Raw genomic sequence first — 17,432 nt, 5'->3', positions numbered from 1 at the left:
GCCTTAAGGAACTTTCAAATGAATTGAGGAAATTAGTACAAATAATATATATGTGGTAGGGGTGCCTGAGTGGCTCAGTCATTAAGCATCTGCCTTCGGCTTAGGGTGTGATCTCGGCATTCTGAGATCAAGCCCCACATCAGGCTCCTCCACTGGGAGCCTGCTTCTTCCTCTCCCACTCCCCCTGCTTGTGTTCCCTCTCTCACTGACTGTCTCTCTCTCTCTCTCAAATAAATAAATAAAACCTTAAAATATCTATATCTGTATATGTGATAATACATATTTATAATAATAAATATAATACATACTATACATATATAATGTAACTATATACACACCACACACACACACACACACACACACACACATATATATATATATACACTTTTTGACGGCTTGGGGAACACGTAGAACAAGTATAATATGAAAGGAATAGGCGAGGGCGACCTGGGTGGCTCAGTCGGTTAAGCATCTGCCTTCAGCTAGGGTTATGATCCCAGGGTCCTAGGATCGAGTCCCGCATCGGGTTCCCTGCTCAGCGGGGAGCCTGCTTCTCCCTCTGCCTGCCGCTCCACCTGCTTCTGCTCTCTCTCTCTGCGGGAAGGGGAGGGGAGGGGCAGGGAGGGGAGGGGAGAAAAGAAAAGAAAAGAAAAGAAAGAAAGAATCTATCTTTGGAGGAAAAAAAGGTGTAGGTGAATATATCAGTCCCACCCTCCCTGACTTTGCCTTCCCCTATGAGAATTCTAATACGTACTTGCCTTTGTACAGCTCTTTAGAAAGTGGATAGCTGAGTCCTGAGCCCACACATCATGAGTCACTCCTAATGGAGTCAAGTAGGAAAAGAGGAAGATGGAGGCAAGAAGAGGAAAAGGAGGTGACTGTAGAGGTGTTGGCGTTGCCGTCTGAATAAAGTGAAAGCAGATGAGCGCGGTGGGTTGACTAGAGTTTCCCCCAAATTCATGGCCTCCCACAGCCTCAGAATGTGACTGCATTTGAAAGTGGAGTGTTTGCAGATATAGTTAAGGTAAGGATTGAGATGAAATCGTCCTGGCTTAGGTTGGCCTAAATGCAAAGGAGAGTGTTCTTAGGAGGAGTCCGAACACCAAGACAGGCGGGGAAGAAGGCCAGGGAAAGACAAGAGGCAGAGATTGGCATGTGCTGCCTCGAGAAGCCAAGGAATGGCAGGCGCCAGCAGAAACTGGAAGAGGCCAGGAAGGATCCTCCCCCAGAGCCTCTGGAGGGAGTGTGGCCGCGCAGACACCTTGACTTTGGACGGCTGGCCTCCAGCGCTGTAAGAGAACACATTTCCGCTGTTGTAAGTCACCCAGTTTGTGGCAATTCGTTGCAGCAGCCACAGGTAATGACTACAACGTGGAAAAGCAAACAGCTTGGAGGAAGGGGGTGGGTAGCCCAGATGGAAAAGGAGGTGATCACGTGAGCTTCCGCGCAGGGATGCTATCACAAACCAACGTGGGTCTCTTCGCTTCATGAGTTACAGAAAGACTACAACCAGGTGGGGCTGCCTCACAAAACTCTCCTTCTTTGCAGCAAATAAGAACACGGCGAATAACCTCCAAAGCTGCGACACCCTCGCCTCCCAACAGGGGTGAGCAGGCTTCTGTGAAAGTTGCAGAGGAATATTCAGAAGAGGGGCTCTTGGGGCGCCTGCGTGGCGCAGTCGTTGGGCGTCTGCCTTCGGTTCCGGGCATGATCCCGGCGTTCCGGAATCGAGCCCCACATCGGGCACCTCTGCTGGGAGACTGCTTCTTCCTCTCCCACTCCCTCTGCTTGTGTTCCCTCTCTCGCTGGCTATCTCTGCCAAATAAATAAATAAATAAATAAATCTTTAAAAAAAAGAAGAAAACGGGCTCTCGTCATCGCATGCGGCGTGCAGGCATGAAGTCGCACCTGCACTCGCAGAAGCACGCCGAAACTTTGTATGTTATGCGGATGAAGCTTACGCTCCCCTGCCCCACCTGCGCAGAGATTCTAACATTTTATTTTTTTTAAAGATTTTATTTATTTGACAGAGAGATACAGCGAGAGAGGGAACACAAACAGGGGGAGTGGGAGAGTGAGAAGCATTCTTCCCGCTGAGCGGGGAGCCCGATATGGGGCTCGATCCCAGGTCCCTGGGATCAGGCCCTGAGCTGAAGGCAGACGGTTAACGACTGAGCCACCCAGGCACCCCTGATTCTAACATTTTAATGAGGCTTAGGGGGCTGTCAGGCACTTTACGATTCATCGGGCAGGCATCCTCCTAGGGGTCCTACTCAAAATGTTTCTTTTTCTGTCCCAACAATTCATTAGTTTCTAAAGGATAAAATTGATAGTTAGGCAGAGGCTTCTAGGAGTTTCCTGAGCTCAGGGGGTCGGACGGATGACAACCCCAAGGCCATGTCTGGGATTATAAATCCTGAGAGCTGGATAGAAGGGTTGAGAATTATCTGCAGACCTGTGCCTCATTGATAAATAAGGATATCCTAAACCATTTGTATCTCAACCTCCAATGTACTTGACATTTCTGAATCATAGAACAATAATGCAGTTGTGAGCCAGGGAGCCAGTCCTGGCAGAACAAGTGGGTCCACCCACCTCATCGCGCCTTCTCCTCGCCCCCATGGATGGCGGAAGTGACTGTGTGCCTGGTATTTGGTAACGCAGTTGATGAACTAAACTGAACTGAATGGAGAGGTTGTCTGAAATCAAAGCTTCAGAATGAAGAACCACCCCGGGGAACCTTGTAAGGCAGGGAACCCAGCATGGCCAGAGGTGTTTGGCAGGAATGGGAAATGGTGCTGCAGACGTCTGGTACAGTGATGAGCATCAAGATAAGGGGTTTGGACTCTATTCGGCGAGCGACGGGGAGCTACCAAGAATGAGGAGCCATAGGGTTTTAGAAAGTCCCCTCTGACAGCAGGAAAGAGGGGATAAGTTTTTGTGAGGAAAGTGATAAGCAAAAAAAGGTGGAGTAGGAAGGGGTGCCTAGCTGGCTCAGTTGGAAGAGCATGTGACTCTTGATCTCAGGGTTGTGAGTTCAAGACCCACATTGGTTGTAGAGATTAATAAATAAATAAATAAATACAAGAAGAGTAGGGGGAAAAGAGCAATTAGGAATCTAGCTGATACTAATTCAGGCAAGAGATAAAGAGGGTCTGACCTAGAGAAGCCAGAGTGGAAATGGAGAAGGTTAAAAGGAAGTAGAATCAACAAGATTTGGAAGACCTGTTTGGATGGGATATTATTGTCTTAGTCTGAATTTACCTGCCCACTCTCCCATCACCCCCCAAAGCAGAATCCCTAAGACAGAGGTTTACGTGCAAGTAGCAGACGTGGGCAGCCAGCCTGGGGAGCAGGAGTGAGGGATCAGAGCAGTGGAATTAGCCGGGAGAGGAAGACAATGCCAGGATGTGTCCTTACATCCATAGCTGAGCTTCACATCGCAGAGCCTGTGGAGTCACAGGAGACGTTTCCTCCGTAGGCTTCCAGCCCCCATTGGTTCAGGATGTCCCCATGGGTGTCCACGGCTCTGCACTTGGTAGCCGTGTCTGTATGAGTGCGAAGCAGGCCCCTAATTCCTTAGGTGCTGCCTGCTGACCCCAGAGAAGCCACAGAACAGTAAGCAAGAGCGGCCCAAGGTACGCTTGGGTACTGTCTCACTGAGCCTGGGCTCAGGCTTCTATTTTACGACCTTTAACAGCACCTTCTGCCTGCTTTTTGAACAAAGATCCCTACGTTTTCATCTTGCACGGGGCCCTACCAATCATGTAGCCTGTCTTGCCTGTGATGCCTACAAAAGAGGCAAACTCAATCGAAAACACAGGTCCTGGGAGATGGCAGGGGGATAGGGTAACTGAGTGATGGGCATTAAGGAGGGCACTTGATGTAATGAACAATGGGTATTATACACACCTGATGAGTCACTAAATCTACCCCTGAAATTAATAATACACTGTATGTTAATTGATTTTAAATAACATTTAAAAAAAGAAAACACAGGTCCTACTTGAACATATTATGTCATTTTATTTGGAGGACAGAGGTAGGTGTGTGTGTGTGTGTGCTCCTCGTTCCCGGTCTGCATCAGACCCCACGTGTGGGAACAGGGTGAGGAGAGCCTGGCAGGCATGGGAGCTCAGGTGTGGTAATACTGCCACCTTGTGTTCAATCAATGCACAGCATGAAGCTCCCTCCCAGGCATGGGCCACGGCCGCTGCTTCCACAAGTCAGTGCTAGGGCCACCCACACTCCACGGCGGAGCTGGTACGCCAGTGGGGTTACTAGTCAGCTGATGGTGCTTAATGAAAGCAGATTACCCACACACACCATTTCAGAGCCAGGGTTGAAAATGCTTGCTTGTGAGCACGCGTGTGCATCCCTGTGCCTTTTTCCTTCTACATGATCTTTTCCTTCATGCCTATTTTCCTCTTTTTTTTCCCGCTCTCATAGCTGTCCCCACACGCTGACCACCAAAAGCCCAAGAAGTCTGCTTCTTTCGAGTTAAACCATAACGAACTTTCCATATGCGGGCAGCCTGGCCCTCGAGGTCCCTCCTGGAGAACATCAGGGTCGTGAAGCACTACAGGGGTGAAGCAGGGAGGGTGGTCAGGTCCTAGAAAGTTGTTGAGTAGGCTTCACACGTCAGTCTGGACCCCTGGGCCAGACAGTGTCTCTAGGGATAGGCACACTCCAAGTAAATATTCTTCTTCTGTGATTCCCAGGGCTGCAGCCAAGGAGTCCTGGTATTTACCAGTTACAAAACAATGAAAAGGAATAATTAATCTTCCCCCAAATCAGAAAGGTTAAGGAAATGATCAATTCTGTATTAGCTATACACTAGACACTAAAGGAACTATTTCTTTGAGGGTAGCCACAGAGGAGCCAGAGAAAGGAAGCCCAAAGGGAGAGTGAATGACTTAGTACTAAACATGAATGAAGCAAGCATCCCTGATTTCTTCATTTCCTCCTTGCTGTGTCCAGGGTCCTGACTGCACGTGTCCCCAAGGATCAGCAGAGGAGACTGGGAACAGAGCATGACCCCTTCCTTCATGTCCTTGGAGAAACATACATTTCAGATATTTGGGGTGAAATAACAGAGGCATATAAAGAAAAGGACAGATTAATATTTTTAAATCAATGTCAACGATTGTGTGAGTCTAAAAGTAAAACATAAATTATAGGGAAATTGAAAAAAATTCTAAAAACATAAATATCAACAGTAATCTAGTCATTCAGCTATTACTCAGTATTTGAGTTATTTCCTTCCTAACCTTTTTTTTTTAAAGAAATCTTTAAAGATTTTGTTTATTTATTTGAGAGAGAGAGAGAGAACACAAGCAAGGAGGGGGGCAGAGGGAGAGGGAGAAGCAGACTCCAACACTGAGGGGTAACATCCCAGGACCCCAGGATCATGACCTGAGCCGAAGGCAGACACTTAACCTACTGATCCATGCAGGCAACCCCTTCTTAATCCTTTCCTTCCTATCTATCTATCTATCTATCTATCTATCTATCTATCTATCTATCTTTCCTATATCTATACCTGTATCTTTAAACATACATTTTTCGGAATTTGAAACCCATCAGATTTTGTAAACTAGAATTGCAACATGTTATTTTTCTTAATTCATTTAACTCTCCTTCTACTGTTAGACTGTTATTTGTTCTTATTCTAAGTAATCCCGTGGCACATGTCCTTATAAATGAATTTTAGAGTTTCTCAGCATTCTCTTGAAATAGATTTCTATAAGTGGTATAACTGGGTCAATAGATAAAAATTTTGAAAACACTCTTGCCGAATTATTTTGTGGACAAGTTATACCAATTTATATTGCTACTGCCAGGATAGGAAATTACCCGTTTCCCCACACCCACAACAACACTGAACTTTCTTTTAACCTCTGTTAATTTGCTGGATTAAATTGTCATTGTTTTAATTTGCATTCTCTTGGAAACTAGTGAGGTTGAATATTTGTCATGTTATTAGACATTCTGAGGATTGTCTACTGGGATTTAAGTTTATAAAGATATTCATCTATATTTTCTTCTGTTTCTTTTTTTAAGCTTTGTCAACATTTAACTCCTTGATCTACCTACGGTAAGAGGTAAAGATATAATTAAACATTGCTTTCCTAGGGTGCCTGGATGGCTCAGTTGGTACAGTCTGTGACTCTTGATCTTGGGTTTGTGAGTTTAAGCCCCACACTGGGTGTAGAGATTACTTAAAAAAAATAAAATCTTTAAAGAAACAATTTTTTTTTTCCTGAATTTTTAACTAGTTGTTCTACTACCATTTGTTCAATGACTGTTACACCTCCTTTAATATATAACCAATTGTGATTACATTGGGATATCTTTTTGGCCTACCTGCTTTAGTTCCTTTACCTGTTGATTTTGGATCCAGCACCACATGAATTTCATCACTGCTGCTTTATAATACATGGCATTGTAGGGGTGCCTGGGTAGCACAGTTGTTAAGCATCTCCCTTAGGCTCAGGGCGTGATCCTGGCGTTCTAGGACCGAGCCCCGCATCAGGCTCCTCTGCCGGGGGCCTGCTTCTTCCTCTCCCACTCCCCCTGCTTGTGTTCCCTCTCTCGCTGGCTGTCTCTCTCTCTGTCAAATGAATAAATAAAATCTTTAAAAAAAAAACACATGGCATTGTAATATCTGGTAGAGCAAGGCTACTTGTTATTTTTCCTTTTCAAAAACTGCATTCCCATCCGCATTATTCTTTTACATATATTTTAGAATTATTTTGTTAAGAAAAATATTCATTGGAAATTTTCCCCCCATCGGAAGTTTTGTTTGAAATGGTATGAAATCTGTACATTATCCAATCGATATGTTTCATAAGTAAGGATTCTGTAACAGCAGTCAGGCCTTTGTCCTTGAGCCGCTGCTCCTCCAGAGGACAGCGTGGAATGAGGATTAAGAGCATGGGCCTTGGCCTGGGCCTAGCTCCGTGAGCTTGAAAAGTCACCTACCCTCTCTGTGCCTCAATTTCATCATTCATACAATGGTTCTTATTTCATTAGGCTCAAAATCAACATGGTGACTAGAATACCTTCTCACAATCAAATCTCAAAATATTTAACAATTAAATTTTTAATCTATCCATCCCAAAAGTACCTTCTAGCCGCTAAAGGAAAGACTATACAGAAAAAGCAAAGGCAATATACCTAACAATGGTGATTATCTCCACCTCTATCTAAATCTATAATCTCCAATTGAATATAAGCATCAGAAGGTCAGGGATTCTCTTGTTACCCCACCTCACACACACATACATAATAGGGGTACATAATAGGCACTTCATATGTATTTACTGAATGAATAAATGAGTGAATGATGATGGTTCTTCTGATCCTAGAATTCCAGGACAGTAAGGCCAACAGCGTTCCCCACCTTCAGTCAAATGGCCACAGAGAATCACAGACTTCTTAGGAAAACTCAAGGTAAAGTGAGCTTTCTTTAGCCTTGCCAAGCTTCCACACACACACTAATGCAGGAGGGTGCATTGGAGAAAAAAATCTTGGGTTGTTTTATAAAACCAACACTATTAATTAAAGAAGACCCTGGAGTCCGCTCTTATTATCTGAGTGTAGCCTAATTTACTAGCCATTAAATTGCTTTATCTATTCTTAAAGTGAAAAACAGCCCAATAAGATACAAATGCTGTTTAAGGTATTTGTACATACATGCTCGTAGTAGCATTATATACAATATCCAACATGTGGAAGCAAAGCGAATGTCCATCAACAGATGCATAGAGAAACCAAATGTGGTCTATCCATACAATGGAGTATTATTCAGCCATAAAAGGTAATTAAGTACAAACACATGCCACAACATGGATGAAACTTGAAGACATTAAGTGAAAGAAGCCAGGCACAAAAGGACAACTGTATGCTTCCACTTACATGACGTACGTTGAGTAGTCAAATTCATAGAGACAGAAAGAGAGTGGTTGGCAGGGGATGGGGGTGGGGGAAGATAGTTATTGTTCAATGGGTACAGAGTTTTAGTTTGGGGGGATTAAAAACGTCTAGAGATGGATGGTGGTGGTGGGTTGTACAACAATGTGAATGTACGTAATACCACTGAACTATACACTTTACAGTGATTAAGATGGGAAATTTTATATTGTGTATATTTTACCACAGTTTTTTTAAAAGTCACTAATGTTGTTTAAAGGTGCTTTCAGAACTATTTTTATAGAAAGGAAGCAAAAGGCCACTGTACAGAAAGTTGGCTCACTCATTTTGTGAGCTGATTACAGATGACTCTCAATTATGGGGATAGAAGGGCATCACAAGGGCTAACACTGGGATTATTTGCTTACCTGACATGGTTGGGAATTTTCTGATTCTACGATGATGGGGGCTCGTGTCGTTCTTTGCTGCCAGCTGGCCTCAGTCCGTTCCTACTCTGTCCTTTGGGTAAATTCCAGTAAACCTGGAACTTTAAAGAAAAGGAGTCTGCGTTCAGCTTCCTTCCCAGAAGATGTAAATAGTACAGGGGCATTTCCTCACTTTATCAACACATCTAAGATACAGGTCTTTGCCAAGCTAATACATACTCCTTGATACTCTTTTACCAGAACCGTGGGTAGGTGGTACTAGCCTTACATCCAAAGGAAAGGGGCCTCTCAAAGTGTTCATTCCAGACCAAGGACATGTGCTATGAAGATGACCTGAAGGTTCTCTGTATTACAGACTGAAAACAGCAGTTTAAAAAAAATTTTATTTATGTAATCTCTACACCAAACGTGGGGCTCAAACTCACGACCAGGAGATCAAAGGTCGCATGCTCTTCCAACTGGGTCAGCCAGGTGCCCCTGAAAAACAGTTTTTAAATGGCAATGTTCCTCCCTCCCCACCCCCAAAACCCCAAGTATTTTAGTATACAGAAATCCTAGACATATAAACAGGAATCATCAATACGATCATTATCGCCATTATAGTGGACAGAAAAGATCTGCAAAATCTGCAGGGGGAATTACAGAGGAGGAGTTGGCAATAATTCTAGGCTTATGGCAAATAGCACCCTAAACTGGATGGAGGACATAGGAGGAGGACGAGCAGGTTGAGCAAGACCGGAAAGAGAAATTGGTGACGAAGAGCTGGCAGGTCTGGGGAGAGGAAGGAAAGGAGGTAGGTAGGGAAGAAGGTAGTTTAACAGTATTTTAAGCTGAAGAAAAAGCAAGAAGCGAGGAGCGACCGACTGCTCCACCAGTATCAATGTCGCACTCCCGGGTGTGTAATTTGTCGTGTTCCGTGAAATACCGCGAGAACACAGAGCCAATAAGGAAGCCCTCCTGCGGGAGGCTAAAGACCCACCCTCATCCTTCCCCCTGCGCCCCGGGCCCCGCCCCTCGCGTACCCGCCGTATTCGCAGTCAATAAAATTACGGCGGCTCGGCGTTTGCGGCGGACAACATGGCGGCCTCCATGCTGGGCTCTCTGCTGCGGACCGTCCGGCAGGTCAGCCCTGCGCCCTTACCCCACGCGCCGTCCTCTCCATTGAATCCCCAAGCCCACGGGTCCTCTACTACTGTGCCACCTGTGGCGCCCAGTGCGGACCCGTCCCAGGGGAGGTCCGAGTTGCAGATGTAAATTTGGTGTTCGTAAGTCTATAACTGGCATTGAAAGCTGCATGTCGCCGCCGATTTATAAGAAGTGAGTACAGGTGGAGAAGAGAAGGGGTCCGTGGATTGAGGCCTTAGGGACTCCAGCGTTAAGCGAGGAGAGCCGAGCAAAGGAGACTTGACGGGAGTTCAGCGAGGGACGGAAAGCCCAGAGAGTGTGGTGGCCCGGAAGCAGGCGACGACTGCAATTCAGGGAGAGGAGCTATGCTCTCAGAGTTGACAGACCAGTTAAAAGCGCTGAGAATTGGCTATTGGTCTTAGCAGCGTGGAAGTTGTTGGAGTCTTCATCATAGCAGTTTCAGTGGCGTGACGGGGGCCAAAGTGTTCGAGAGAGAACCAGAGGAAAGAAATTGAGAGACTATGAGTATAGACAAACCTTTGCTTTGATGTTTTGCTGCAAGGGAAGCAGGAAAATGGGTCGGTAGCTGCTGGGTTACGAGGGGGGTTTGGTGTTCTTGTTTTTGCACCTGACAGAAGTAACTATGTTTTTGTGTTAACGGGAAAGATCTTGTAGTGTGGAAAAAATTAAGAGAAGAATTGTGGAGCTGTACCTTTGTGTAGATAAGAGGTGATGGGTCTCATGTTCCATTGTTTAGTCTTAGAAACAGGGACAGTTCGTCATCTGTGGTAGTGTTGTCCAATAGAAATATAATGCCAACTACATACGTAATTTAAAATATTGTAGGGGCATCTGGATGGCACAGTCGGTTAAGCTTCTGCCTTGGGCTGGGGTCATGATCCGAGGGCCCTGGGATCGACCTTCATGTTGGGCTCCCTGTTCAGAGGGCAGTCTGCTTGTCCCCCTCCCTCTGCCCCCGTTCATGCTCTCTTTCTCGCTCACTCTCAAATAAAATCTTTTTTCAAAAAATATTCTAGTAGTTATGTTAAAAAAATAAAAAGAAACATGAAATTAATTTTAATTAAATGTTTGAAGCCAGCATATCCAAAATACTAACCTCAATGTATAATCTATGAAGATGACTTATGAGAAATTTACATTCTTTTTTCGTACTAGATCTTCAAAATCCAGTTTGAATTTTACTTACAGCATATCTCAGTTTGGATGCCAAATTTTCCACCATTAAAATGGAAAATGTAGTCCTACCCAAACAGTAAAGTTGTTTAATATTTACAGCTGCTTCCGTTTAAATTTTTAATGAATTAAAATTAAATAACATTAGGAATTACATTCCCCAGTTGCACTAATTACATTTCAAGTGTTCAGTAGCAATATGGGGTAGCGGCTACTATATTAGAGTGGATATTCAATAACAGGAGAGAATGTACAGCATATGATTACAGATGCTAGTAAATGGGTAGATATAATAGTGGGTGTTATGGAAGTTCTCTCCTGATTGCTTCTAATTTTATAATTAAAGAGAAGTCATCAGTGGAGTGTGAGGGTATGGGAGCAGGTGCTAGGGATTTAAGGGAAGAGGAAATGGTGTGAAACAGACAGCAAAACTAGTGACAAGAATTGGAGCAAGTACAGTGATGTGAGAGAGGGGCCAGGGAGTTGAGATTGTATGAAATACAACATTGTATTTATGCACTGTGGAATTCAGGCTGGGTAAGGGAGAGACAGGAAATCAAAAGCTGAGAGTGAAAAGGTGGTAGGATCAATGAATTAAAAACCTCACAGAGGTTGTTGTTGGAGTGTTTGAAGGAGCAAGTGAGAAAGAAATGATAGAGAATGAGACACGCAAAACTGAGATAACCGAAAGCTTGCAATTATTGGTAATAAATGACCTAGGGCATGGAAGGGAGTACAAAAAATCACTGGAGGAGAGGGGTTTGAGGAACAGAAAGATCAAGACATAATTCCATGTATATTGAGATCACCAGGAATTAGGACAAGAATATTGGAGAGTGACAGTGAGCCAGGATCTAGATTCTGTGAAAAATGAAAGGGAGAGGCTATGGTAGATGAATGTGGGAGTGAGGGGCAGTGGGAGGTATAAGCCAAAAGCAGGAGAGTCAAAGTTCCTTTCAGGAAGGAAGGTTTGGGAGTTGCCCTTAAGGGCAAGGAATACACTTCCCCCACCTCCATGCCCAGTCATGGGAGGAAAAAAAAACTACAGGGGAACCCATCAGGAGGGATTCAGGATTTAGCTAGAGCAAAAATAAGATGTTAAGAGAAGTTGAGGATTTAGATTTTGATAACTGTAGAGCATGAGTTGAAGAGGGCCCCTCCAAAAGCATTTTGGAAGGTAAAGACAGGTGTGAGGGGGGATAGAAGGTGTACAGAACAGAATAGAATGCAATCTTAACGTATATAGCACTGTTAGAAACCGATAAAATATTGATAGTATAAATGTAGGCAAAGGACAAAACATTCACAGAAGAAATAGTAGAGCAATAAATGTTTTAAGAGTGTATTTCTTTTCTAGCCAGAAAAAAAAGTTATACAAAAAAAGAGTGAAAGATGTTAAAAATAAATAGAAGCCTGTTAGGAGATGGTAGAGAGAAAGTTGATTAGGAATAGCTTGGAAAAAGATTGGAGAAAAATGTTTAATTTTGTTTTCTAAGTCTCCTTAACGTTCAGTTTCATAGGTAAAAGTGCACCTTGGGTTGCCCTTCTACACAAATTGTTTCTTTCAGCCAGAATGATCTCTCCTAGTCTTATGAATCTTACCTTGTTCATTTTCTTGTTTGTTTTGAACTAACTATCTTCTCTCCCCTCCCCTGCCCCCCAGCTGTATCAGAATCCTGACAGTCCCTTCAAAGCTTTGCTGAAGCCCCTTCTTCCATGACATTTGTTTCCAGCCCCAGGGAGCATGGTGTTCATTTGACTCAGTCATGTGTCAGTTCAATATTGAAATTCCATTTGTGCTTGTCTTATTTCCAAAGATGATTGTAGAATTGTTGTCTTTCCCCATGAGACTTTTAGCATTGAATACGTTCAGTTTATCTTTTATTAATAGATTTTTTAAAATGTTGGCATTCTAGTAATCTCATTTTCAGTTTTATATTCTGTATAATGCCATACATATATTCTATAAACAGCTTTTATTGGAAGTCACCATTACTTTCCATAGCTGAAAAATTTAAGGTTTATTTCTTTTAGAAAAGTGAGTGAGTGTGGGTGGGGGGGAAGGAGGAGTAGAGGGAGAGAGAATCCCCAAGCAGACTCCACACTGAGCAGAGAGCCCGACTCTCAAGGTTTGATCTCACCACCCTGAGATCAAAACCTGAGCCCAAACCAAGGGTCGGACACCTAACCAACTGTGCCACCCAGGTGTCCCTCCATAGCTGAAATTTAATTAATTAACATGTAATGTTTGCTCTGGTTTGGGAGAGACTTGAGTTTTAGTGGTGTATACAGTCTGTGCCTTCACTATATTAAGAAACAAAACTGAGCTGTGTGAATTTGAAGATCTAATTGGCTTTATTAAATGATTCTGGAATCAGGAATCATCCCATCTAGCAAGTAGAGGGCAGCTCACAGGACTCTACAAAATGAAGGTTTTTATAGGAAAGAAGGTAGGGAAAGAAAGTTATTAGTAAAAAGAAAAGGATTGTTCCAGGCATGGTCACTTTGCCTTACAGGATGAGCAGTGGTCTTATCATACAGATTACTTCCTCTTCCTTTGGGGGATGGAAGTCCCATGTGGCACTTATTGGTCCCGGCAGAGAATTCCTGACTAACCAGTGAAGACTACTTTTGTGGGGGAAGTTGAAACTGTGAGTAGATCAGGTATTAAGCTCTGGTTTGAGGACTTGGCCTAAGTAATGCCATCTTGGGCCTGTGGTTTTCTGTTTTACAACTGATTACCCCCTTTTGGTCAGACTCTCAGCCTAACAGAAATGTGATCAGAATTGAAGGCCTTAGCGCCACTCAGTGACCAGTCTCAAGTTCTGGCAATTTTTATTATTCATTTGTGTGGTATCTGTAAGTCATGACAGTTTGGCTTAGCCTCTGGGGTATTCACAGGTCATGGCTTCAGGTTCAGTTTTTTAAGTTGGTCATTTTCTTTGTTCCTTAGATGTTTCAAGTCTCTTTTCTTGATTTTTAAAATTTTTTAAAAAGTAATCTCTGTGCCTGATGTGGGGCTCAGACTCACAATCAGGATTGAGTCACATGCTCTCCCGACTTGAGCCAGCCAGGCACCCTGAGATGTTTCAAGTCGTTGATCATTTGCTTGATGGTTAGCAGCTGTGAACAGGCATTTAAAACTTTTGAAAGGGGCACCTGGGTGGCCCAGTCATTAAGCGTCTGCCTTCAGCTCAGGGCGTGATCCTAGGGTCCTGGGATTGAGCCCCACATCAGGCTCCTCCACTGGAAGCCTGCTTCTTCCTCTCCCACTCCCCCTGCCTGAGTTCCTTCTTGCTGGTTGTCTCTCTGTCAAATAAATAAATAAAATCTTTAAAATAAATAAATAAATAAATAAATAAATAATAAAACTTTTGAGAGAATACAATGCACCAGGGAAGTTATTATGATTAATATAAGCAAGATAATTTCCAGTGTATGGAGTGTGCTATACAGCTATAGTCCCCAAGACCCAAACTAATCAAAATGAAGTAAGTCAAAAAAAGGCGTCGTGGAAGGAGCTACCTTTTTAAGCCAAGTGACTTGTTCTTTGATCTTACGTAAGTGAGGTAAGTGAGCGTAAGTGAGGTAAGTGAGCGTCCGCTTCCTCAGAAGTGTTAACCCAGACACAGCAGGTGGTGGTGGCCGGAAGGACAGACACCTTGCTCAGATAAAAGATCATCAAGAGCTAGTTCCTTATCAAGGACAACTTTGGCTAGAGAGTCTAAGGATCTTTAATGGGCTTTTTGCTTTAGTAACAGATTTTGCAGTAATTTTAAGAATTAAGAAGCAGTTCTCGATCATAGCCTCATTTATGTTTATCCCCAACGAGAGAAATATGGACCTGTCAAAAGAAATAAATCCTGAGTCCTGAAAACCTCCTGGTAAGTCCTTTTTTAACTCAACAATGTGAACCCTGGGGAATCGACCAATAAGGTGTCTTATTTTGCTTGTGAAAAGTTAAGAGCACAGTTAGATTTTCTCCTAGCCTGAAGTAAGATAGGTTACCCCCTCTTAGCCAGGGCCTGAGGATGTTCATCTTTCCAGGGAGTGCCAGATTAAAGGAAAGGAAAAGGAGAACGGGTTTTATGTTTGTATTGTGAAGTCTTGATCTGTCATCTCGGGTGGCAGCAGTCTACCTCTGTGTCAGTTACTTCTTTTCCTTGTCGATTTGATTTAGAGGTCTGCAGCGTCTGTATGGACCAGGTGTCAGGTAGCATGTTTTTTTAGCTGAGTGTACCCAAGGCTTAATACCTTTTAATTTTGTAGCCATGTCAGTGGTCAGGAACATTTGGTAAGGTCTTTTCCAGCGAGGCTCGAGAGCTGTTTTTCTCTGATGACGTTTCCAAAACACCCAGTCCTCAGGTTCCAGGCTGTAACCAATAGGATCCTTTGAACTGGGATTCAGAGAAAGCTTTATTTACCTGTTGATGATAGGGTTTAGCTTAAGGTATTAAAGATTTGCGGTAGCTAGTCATACTAGCATGAGACAACAAGAGGTCAGCAGAATTTCATATATTGATAGAATCCCAAAAGGTTTGCAGGTTTTTTGTTAATGTTTGTATGATTTACCCAGTGAAGTGGGTGCTTTGGTCCTTGAAGATCATGGAAAGTATACCCCAGGTGGGAAATAACAGTTCCTAATCATTTCTTTGCTCTTTTGGGGACATCAGCCTTGCAGGGCGGGGGAAAGCTTCAGCCCATTCAGAAAACACACATACAGTAACAACATATTGATCACCCATACTAAGCGGCAGTTAAATGAAGTCCAGCTGCAGGTGTTCAAAGGGTCCACAAAGAGGTCTGAAACCTCTGGGAGCACAAACAGTTTTTTTTTAGGATTATGCCTAAACAGATCAGACATTGCAGGTAGACTGTTTTTGAAGGCAGACGCTTAACCGACTGAGCCATAGGCACTCCTCTTTGGTCATTTGAGAAGAGAGAGAGAGAGAGAGAGCATGCTCATAAATGTGGGAGGAAAGAGGAGGAGAGAGACTCAAGCAGACTCCCTACTGAGCACAGAGCCCCACATGGGACTCAATCTCATGACCCTGAGATATAACTGGAGCTGTAATCAAGAGTCTGATGCTTAACCAGCTGAACCACCCAAGTGCCCTGGTACCAGCTTTTGATGTTAAAACTTTTTTTTTTTTTTTAAGTAGGCACCACACGGCGTGGAGCCACTCAGGCGCCTAGTCCTCTTTTTCTTTCTTTTTTTTTTTTTAAGTAAGCTCTACACCCAAAAGCTTGAACTCATGAGCCTGAGATCAAGAGTCACATGCTCTATGAACTGAGCCATCCAGATACCCCTTTTGAGGTATCTTAAACTCTCTTTTTTTTTTAAAGATTTTATTTATTTAGGGGTGCCTGGGTGGCTCAGTCACTTGAGTGTTTTTTAAAAAAGATTTTATGTATTTAGAGAAAGAGGATGTGAGAGCACAGAGGGGAGGGGCAGAGGGAGAGGGAGACAGAGTCTTAAGCAGACTCCATGCTGAGCCCAGCATTGGATTTGATCTCACGGCCCTGACATCACGACCTGAGCCAAAACCAAGGGCTGGATGCTTAACTGACTATTCCACCCAGGCACCCCAAAACTCAATTTTTAAAATAAATTTATTTTAATCTTAACCAGCTTGACCACATATTAAAATTCCTTTTCAAATATTCCTTTCCACAAACATTCTATGACTCTTTTCCCCCTATATTCAGTTTTTGTTGTTTTTCTTTAAACAACCAGCCTCGTTTTAGGACAAAATTAATTTTTTTCCCCTGAGCAAAAAATCCATCTCTATTTCTCATACTTTTTTTTTTTAAATTGAAAACATCCTCCTTTCTTGGCATACAGAGATGTTTCCCTTGTTTTTAGTAGCTTTAATTACACATATTAATTCAAGTTTCTAACTTTGGAAACTTTAATTTGTAGTGAAAACTAAGAAATAAGCAATTGTGAATGGTCTGTTAACCAGCATTCCTTAAATTTGCAAATTTATGAATACATTTCATATTATGTAGAAGCATATGTATGCCTTTTTAAATTTTTTTTTTTTAAAGATTTTATTTATTTACTCGACAGAGATAGAGACAGCCAGCGAGAGAGGGAACAGAAGCAGGGGGAGTGGGAGAGGGAGAAGCAGGCTCACAACACAGGAGCCTGATGTGGGGCTCGATCCCAGAACGCCGCCGGTACCACGCCCTGAGCCGAAGGCAGACGCTTAACCGCTGTGCCACCCAGGCGCCCCTTAAATTTTTTCATGTACCATTTAACACATCTATATCCTTTAGATTCTCTGTAATAAGAATCCAAAAGTAGGGGGCGCCTGGGTGGCATAGCGGTTAAGCGTCTGCCTTCGGCTCAGGGCTCAGGGCGTGATCCCCGCGTTCTGGGATTGAGCCCCACATCAGGCTCCTCCGCTCCTCCACTATGAGCCTGCTTCTTCCTCTCCCACTCCCCCTGCTTGTGTTGCCTCTCTCACTGGCTGTCTCTNCCTGCTTCTTCCTCTCCCACTCCCCCTGCTTGTGTTGCCTCTCTCGCTGGCTGTCTCTATCTCTGTCAAATAAATAAATAAAATCTTAAAAAAAAAAAAGAATCCAAAAGTAGATAAATCTGTGTTTAATAATTAACGTTTTAGTATTTTGTCTTATTTGGAAGTGATCTAGATATTTAATGAATTTAACTTACCTCATTATTTAACTTAGGAAAACTTTAAGGTTTCAAGTGACCCAAAAGATTTGGTGACACTATTTTAAAAATTT

At 43.3% G+C, this 17,432-nt stretch overlaps 1 protein-coding gene and 1 long non-coding RNA gene across 3 annotated transcripts in view; one reads left to right on the top strand and one right to left on the bottom strand.

The window, feature by feature from the left end:
- Positions 1–4,006: 4,006 nt before the first annotated feature.
- Positions 4,007–9,259, bottom strand: LOC105241528. Its single transcript, XR_004627499.1, has 3 exons — positions 8,343–9,259; positions 6,385–6,613; positions 4,007–4,739 (listed from the first exon to the last, which is right to left on the bottom strand). It is a non-coding gene; the product is annotated as an uncharacterized LOC105241528 (long non-coding RNA).
- An 80-nt stretch (positions 9,260–9,339) lies between these two features.
- The window catches only part of MRPS14 (mitochondrial ribosomal protein S14), a 27,523-nt gene continuing 19,430 nt past the window's right edge, over positions 9,340–17,432 (top strand). Inside the window, exon 1 of one of the 2 annotated variants that reach the window (XM_002928042.4) lies at positions 9,340–9,482. In XM_002928042.4, the coding sequence (XP_002928088.1) occupies positions 9,438–9,482 (45 nt within the window). In that variant the 5' untranslated portion in view covers positions 9,340–9,437. Of the gene's footprint in view, positions 9,483–9,522; positions 9,678–17,432 lie in introns of those variants that run through there. The other variant, XM_019808812.2, reaches the window with a different exon arrangement.

Source organism: Ailuropoda melanoleuca, chromosome 8, assembly GCF_002007445.2.
Source record: "Ailuropoda melanoleuca isolate Jingjing chromosome 8, ASM200744v2, whole genome shotgun sequence".
NCBI classification, from domain to species: Eukaryota; Metazoa; Chordata; class Mammalia; order Carnivora; family Ursidae; genus Ailuropoda; species Ailuropoda melanoleuca.
The sequence above is the reverse complement of the archived record's forward strand: the minus strand, read 5'-3'. Positions and strand labels throughout refer to the sequence as shown.